The sequence below is a fragment of the Notolepis coatsorum genome (assembly GCF_963971535.1).
Source record: "Notolepis coatsorum genome assembly, contig: SCAFFOLD_3887, whole genome shotgun sequence".
Classification (NCBI taxonomy): domain Eukaryota; kingdom Metazoa; phylum Chordata; class Actinopteri; order Aulopiformes; family Paralepididae; genus Notolepis; species Notolepis coatsorum.
The window spans coordinates 7,980-15,914 of record NW_028169715.1 but is presented as its reverse complement, the minus strand read 5'-3'; the positions used below and the strand labels follow the sequence as shown (position 1 = coordinate 15,914).

The window sequence follows — 7,935 nt, the reverse complement described above, 5'->3', positions numbered from 1 at the left end:
TATATATTTTCTTACCGCATGGCTTTTAAACTGTAAAGTATACACACTGCTCTGCTGCTGCTGCTGAGATGACGACGGGGTCTGCTGGCGTCGCGCCAAGACATACAGCCGCTTGTGGAAGTGGGTGTTCTGGGGGGGGGGGGGGGGGGGGGGGGGTGATGCGTGCATCAGCGATTATTACCCTTCATTTACAAGAAACATCCCGAAGTCGTCCTACTGCTGGTCTTAAAGGAAGGTGTTGAGCTGTTGGACTGTATCTTTTAGAATGCATTAATACATATTCTAGAATGTATATCTCTGACCGTCACGTATTCTTATTTCGAGCTATAATGTTTATTATGCACGCTGCTCTGTGGCGCTGGATTTCCCTCGGGATTAATAAAGTACTTTTATTAAAGCAAAAACAAGGTTATGTTGTATTTATACATGCATACAAGTAAATAAAATACAAAATTACAGTAGCAATAGTATACGAGGACAATTACAATAAATAAGGGAGAGAGAAGGAAAGAGAGAGAGAGAGAGAGAGAGGGAAAAAGAGAAATGGAGAGTGACAACCAGAGGGAGGGACTCGGGAGAGAGAGAGAGAGAGAGAGAGAGAGAGAGAGAGAGAGAGAGAGAGAGAGAGAGAGAGAGAGAGAGAGAGAGAGAGAGAGAGAGAGAGAGAGAGGAGAGAGAGAGAGAGAGAGAGAGAGAGAGAGAGAGAGAGTGGAGAGAGAGAGAAGAGAGAGAGAGAGAGAGAGAGAGAGAGAGAGAGAGAGAGAGAGAGAGAGAGAGGAGAGAGAGAGAGAGAGAGTGGAGAGAGAGAGAGAGAGAGAGAGAGAGAGAGAGAGAGAGAGAGAGAGAGAGAGAGAGAGAGAGAGAGTGGAGAGAGAGAGAGAGAGAGAGAGAGAGAGAGAGAGAGAGAGAGAGAGAGAGAGAGAGAGAGAGAGAGAGAGAGAGAGAGAGAGAGAGAGAAGGAGAAAGGGGGAGAAGGATGGAGGTAGGTGAGGGGGCTTAACTTTGATTATATTCTATATTCTATTCTTTTTATTATTATTATTATTATTATATTATTATTATTATTTATTATTATTATTATTATTATTATTATTATTTATTATTATTATTATTATTATTATTATTATTATTATTATTATTATTATTATTATTATTATTATTATTATTATTATTATTATTATTATTATTATTATTATTATTATTATTATTATTATTATTATTATTATTATTATTATTATTATTATTATTATTATTATTATTATTATTATTATGTATTTGTACCCAATACGTGGTGCTGTGTGTCATTCTGTCTAACAGGCAGCGAGGTGGTCTGTGTCCAGTGACGCGCGCAGAGCAGACGCCCCCCAGTGGCGGTAACGGGTACGGCCGCTCCCCCGTGCGTAATGGAGAGATAATAATCATATAATGTACTGTAACTGTACCGCCGTCATTCAGAGCCGCGCCGGGGATGAGAGCGGAGCGCGTTCACTGTTCAACTCACCGCTCCCTGGACACACTTAGATTTGTGCCATTTTTCCATTCCGGAGAGACATAAATTATAATGTAAGTATATTATATTTGAAGTCGAGCTTATTATGAACTGCATGACTTTGGCTGATTGAGAATTACGCATAAACACTGACGTGTGTTTTAGTGTGGAAGTTATTAGACTGAACTGTTTTTATTCAACCCTCTTCCTCATGGTGGTCTTTTTCTTTGAATTGGCGACATAATTATGCCTATATAGGTATTGTATGACATGTTTTGTAGCTCTCTATTTCCCCTCCAAAACGTATTCTTGCATTTTGCATTTGTACTTTATTCACTTCACTTTGTATTTTTAGGTTGCACTTTAGTTTGTATATTGTATATTTTGTATAATGTTCAGTTCAGAGTTCAGTTCAGAGTTTTTATTTGCCACATGGAATCATACAATCATAGTTTCTTCATTACACAATCATAAATAGTCATTCCATTTTGTATAATGTTTGGTCTTTATTCTTTAAACTTAATTTTTTTAGCACATTCTCAGGTGGTTCATTACAGAACCAAGCATTTCACTGTATAGTAATGCACCTTATACAAATAAAACAAAACCTGAAAACATGAACTTGAGGTATATATTACATTCAATTGAAAGCAAATATTAAAAAGCGTTTTTTTTATTAATACGTTTCAGCTCCAGATCCCTGCAGCAGCGCTCCGTCCGGGGATCATTTCTCAACGGTCCGTGTTAACAAATAAAGCTGCCAACGAAAAGTATAGAAATGCTATTTGGAAACTGAAAAACGTGTTGTAAGCCTTCCGACGTCATAACACAGACCGAAAGAGGACACTACTGTCTTTAATATGAACTGGATGGACATCACAAAAGAGGATCTATACTGTCTTTAATATGAACTGGATGGAAATTGCAAAAGAGGATCTATACTGTCTTTAATATGAACTGGATGGAAATTGCAAAAGAGGACACTGTCTTTAATATCAACTGGATGGACATCGCAAAAGAGGACTACTGTCTTTAATATGAACTGTCTGGACATCACAGCCCGTCTGGGACCAAAAGAGGACAACTGTCTTTAACATCAACCAGAAGATGGACATCGTAAAACAGGACAACTGTCTTTAACATCAACCGGAAGATGGACACCGCAGCCACTGGCTGTGTGACCGCCACGCGCCGCTGAAGCACCCGCAAGAGAGACAGAGAGGAGCGGGGCAGGGGTACCCGCGCGCAGGGGGGGGGAGGAGGGGGACAGACCGGCCGCGATGGAACTAGGTATACTAAACGAAAGTGACCTGCTGTGGTCGTCGTTCAACGACAGCAGCTCCGGGCGCAACAACAACCTGAGCCTCATCACGTCGATGAGCGGCACCGTCAACGGCACCGACGGCGGCGACGTCTCGTGGTGGAACCACACCACCACCAACAACCCCCTGAAGCGGAACGAGGAGGTGGCCAAGGTGGAGGTGACCGTGCTCGCCCTCATCCTCTTCCTGGCGCTGGCGGGCAACCTGTGCGTGCTGCTGGCCATACACACCACCAAGCACAGCCAGTCGCGCATGTACTACTTCATGAAGCACCTGAGCATCGCAGACCTGGTGGTGGCCGTGTTCCAGGTGCTGCCGCAGCTCATCTGGGACATCACCTTCCGCTTCTACGGGCCCGACGTGCTGTGTCGCCTCGTCAAGTACCTGCAGGTAAAAAGACCCCTACCTCCCACCTTCAAAACCGCTCTCAAAGAGCACCTACGGGGAGGCTGCAATTCGAAACTGGCCGCCGTAAATGTCCAAACCCACCCCCACCCACCCACCACCTCCTAATAGACAGTCTCCTCCCCACCGTATGTATATTTCTCTCCCACCCACCCACCCCCTCCTAATAGACAGTCTCCTCCCCACCGTATGTATATTTCTCTCCCACCCACCCACCCCCTCCAAATGTACAGTCTCCTCCCCACCGTATGTATATTTCTCTCCCACCCACCCACCCCCTCCAAATGTACAGTCTCCTCCCCACCGTATGTATATATTCTCTCCCCACCGTATGTATATTTCTCTCCCACCCATCCACCCCCTCCAAATGTACAGTCTCCTCCCCACCGTATGTATATTTCTCTCCCACCCACCCACCCCCTCCTAATGTACAGTCTCTTCCCCACCGTATGTATATATTCTCTCCCCACCGTATGTATATTTCTCTCCCACCCACCCACCCCCTCCTAATGTATAGTCTCCTCCCCACCGTATGTATATTTCTCTCCCCACCGTATGTATATTTCTCCCCCCCCCACCCACCCCCTCCTAATGTACAGTCTCTTCCCCACCGTATGTATATATTCTCTCCCCACCGTATGTATATTTCTCTCCCACCCACCCACCCCCTCCTAATGTACAGTCTCCTCCCCACCGTATGTCTATTTCTCTCCCACCCCCCCACCCCCTCCTAATGTACAGTCTCCTCCCCACCGTATGTATATTTCTCTCCCACCCACCCACCCCCTCCTAATGTACAGTCTCCTCCCCACCGTATGTCTATTTCTCTCCCCACCGTATGTATATTTCTCCCCCCCCACCCACCCCCTCCTAATGTACAGTCTCCTCCCCACCGTATGTATATTTCTCTCCCCACCGTATGTATATTTCTCTCCCACCCACCCACCCCCTCCTAATGTACAGTCTCTTCCCCACCGTATGTATATTTCTCTCCCCACCGTATGTATATTTCTCTCCCACCCACCCACCCCCTCCTAATGTACAGTCTCCTCCCCACCGTATGTATATATTCTCTCCCCACCGTATGTATATTTCTCTCCCACCCACCCACCCCCTCCTAATGTACAGTCTCTTCCCCACCGTATGTATATTTCTCTCCCCACCGTATGTATATTTCTCTCCCACCCACCCACCCCCTCCTAATGTACAGTCTCCTCCCCACCGTATGTATATTTCTCTCCCCACCGTATGTATATTTCTCTCCCACCCACCCACCCCCTCCTAATGTACAGTCTCCTCCCCACCGTATGTATATACTCTGTCAGGATCTATGGGTAACAGTACTGTATATTTGCATATCGTATATGTCACAAATGTAACAGTACTACCTGTATGTCATGTATATGTCCCTATGCCATAAATGTCATGATGTCATACAGTATATGTTGTGTATGTCATAAATATCACTATGAATTGAAAATGGGGGGGGGGGGACCCTGATGTGTAAACAAGACGAACGTCTTTCTCCGGTCTGCATCCCCGGCCTTAACCCTTTCACTGCCACCACGCTACTACAGAAGGTCAACCCTTTTACTATCACACTACAGTGGCAGTGAAAAAGGGTTATTAACCTTCCGTTAATTGTCACAGGGGAAAGGTTAACCGTTTGGTACTAGTGCGGCGGTGAAAGGGTTAACATCATTGCGTCGTATTGGAGCCGTACTGTATAATATTGTACCCCGCATTCTGCAACCTGTTGAATAAAGTTTTCACTCACTCACTGGTCCGTGGTCCTCCAGGTGGTGGGCATGTTCGCCTCCACCTACATGCTGGTGCTGATGTCCATCGACCGCTGCCTGGCCATCTGCCAGCCGCTGCGCTCGCTGCACAAGAGGAAGGACCGCTTCTACGTGGTGTTCTCCTGGGTGCTGAGCCTGCTGCTCAGCGTGCCGCAGATGTGCATCTTCTCGCTGCGCGAGGTGGGCGCGCCCGGCTCCGGCGTGTACGACTGCTGGGGCGACTTCGTGCAGCCGTGGGGTGCCAAGGCCTACATCACGTGGATCAGCCTGACCATCTACATCATCCCGGTGGCCACGCTGAGCCTCTGCTACGGACTCATCAGCTTCAAGATCTGGCAGAACTTCCGGCTGAAGACCAAGCGGGACCACTGCATCGGCCTGACGACCACCACCACGTCCAAGGCGGCGTCCAACAAGGGCAACAACAACCACACGCTGGCGCGCGTGAGCAGCGTGAAGCTCATCTCCAAGGCCAAGATCACCACCGTCAAGATGACCTTCGTCATCGTCCTGGCCTACATCGTCTGCTGGACGCCGTTCTTCTCCGTGCAGATGTGGTCCGCGTGGGACCCGCTGGCGCCTCGCGAGGGTAGGTTTGGTTATTAATAATATCACATTTGAAATGTCGCCCCTCTCCCCCCCCCCCTCCCCCCCTATAGTGAGGTACGTGGCTTTTGGCACCTTTTATAGTCGCGTATAGAATATACGTTACGGATCGGATTATATATAACACGATTTCAACACTAGTGTCATGTCTAATAATGTGTACGTTCTTTTTTTTTATTTACTTATATACTTATTTGTACTTGTGTTATTGCCCATATACAGCAGAGACAGCTTAGTTATTGTATATAAATACCTGCCTTTTCTATTCTGTTAATTGTTGCTTTTTATTCCTTTATGCCGTGGAGCAAACGGAGAGTATGATAATTCCATTGTACTTGTTGCATTATGGCGAATATAAACGATCTGAATCTGAACACGAACACGAACGTCGGGTTGTGAAAACAGTGCACATGTTATGTCAGACGACAGGCTATATTACGGCGTCAGTTTATCGTGCACACAGGAGTTGCGAAGATGAGAGAAAGTTGTTTTTCAGGCAGATAGGGGCGGGGAGGGGGGCGGGGGGGGGGGGGGGGGACACCCGGAGGAGAACGTGCCTCTTTTACTGTAGGAAATAAAATTAATATTCTGCGAGTTTGTCTTCCAATGCTGACGCAAAACTAGTGAGGTTATAGACACTGAAGTTATAGACACTGAGGTTATAGACACTGAGGTTATAGACACTGAGGTTATAGACACTGAGGTTATAGACACTGAGGTTATAGACACTGAGGTTATAGACACTGAGGTTATAGACACTGTGAGGTTATAGACACTGAGGTTATAGACACTGAGGACACTGAGGTTATAGACACTGAGGTTATAGACACTGAGGTTATAGACACTGAGGTTATAGACACTGAGGTTATAGACACTGAGGTTATAGACACTGAGGTTATAGACACTGAGGTTATAGACACTGAGGTTATAGACACTGAGGTTATAGACACTGTGAGGTTATAGACACTGAGGTTATAGACACTGAGGTTATAGACACTGAGGTTATAGACACTGAGGTTATAGACACTGTGAGGTTATAGACACTGAGGTTATAGACACTGAGGTTATAGACACTGAGGTTATAGACACTGAGGTTATAGACACTGAGGTTATAGACACTGAGGTTATAGACACTGTGAGGTTATAGACACTGAGGTTATAGACACTGAGGTTATAGACACTGAGGTTATAGACACTGAGGTTATAGACACTGAGGTTATAGACACTGTGAGGTTATAGACACTGAGGTTATAGACACTGAGGTTATAGACACTGAGGTTATAGACACTGTGAGGTTATAGACACTGAGGTTATAGACACTGAGGTTATAGACACTGAGGTTATAGACACTGAGGTTATAGACACTGAGGTTATAGACACTGTGAGGTTATAGACACTGAGGTTATAGACACTGAGGTTATAGACACTGAGGTTATAGACACTGAGGTTATAGACACTGTGAGGTTATAGACACTGAGGTTATAGACACTGAGGTTATAGACACTGAGGTTATAGACACTGAGGTTATAGACACTGAGGTTATAGACACTGAGGTTATAGACACTGAGGTTATAGACACTGAAGTTATAGACACTGAGGTTATAGACACTGAGGTTATAGACACTGTGAGGTTTTAGACACTGAGGTTATAGACACTGTGAGGTTATAGACACTGAGGTTATAGACACTGTGAGGTTATAGACACTGAGGTTATAGACACTGAGGTTATAGACACTGTGAGGTTATAGACACTGAGGTTATAGACACTGAGGTTATAGACTCTGAGGTTATAGACACTGAGGTTATAGACAGTGAGGTTATAGACACTGAGGTTATAGACACTGAGGTTATAGACACTGAGGTTATAGACACTGTGAGGTTATAGACACTGAGGTTATAGACACTGAGGTTATAGACACTGAGGTTATAGACACTGAGGTTATAGACACTGAGGTTATAGACACTGTGAGGTTATAGACACTGAGGTTATAGACACTGAGGTTATAGACACTGAGGTTATAGACACTGAGGTTATAGACACTGTGAGGTTATAGACACTGAGGTTATAGACACTGAGGTTATAGACACTGAGGTTATAGACACTGAGGTTATAGACACTGAGGTTATAGACACTGAGGTTATAGACACTGAAGTTATAGACACTGAGGTTATAGACACTGAGGTTATAGACACTGTGAGGTTTTAGACACTGAGGTTATAGACACTGTGAGGTTATAGACACTGAGGTTATAGACACTGTGAGGTTATAGACACTGAGGTTATAGACACTGAGGTTATAGACACTGTGAGGTTA

The 7,935-nt window shown here is 45.2% G+C and overlaps 1 protein-coding gene across 1 annotated transcript; it reads left to right on the top strand.

The window, feature by feature from the left end:
- Positions 1 to 2,771: 2,771 nt before the first annotated feature.
- On the top strand, positions 2,772 to 5,604 carry LOC311248675 (isotocin receptor-like; the record flags this gene model as incomplete). Its single annotated transcript, XM_084339522.1, has 2 exons — positions 2,772 to 3,201; positions 5,016 to 5,604. Coding segments are annotated over exons 1-2 (925 nt in total), but the record flags the coding sequence as incomplete, so codon positions are not given.
- Between the last annotated feature and the right edge of the window lie 2,331 nt (positions 5,605 to 7,935).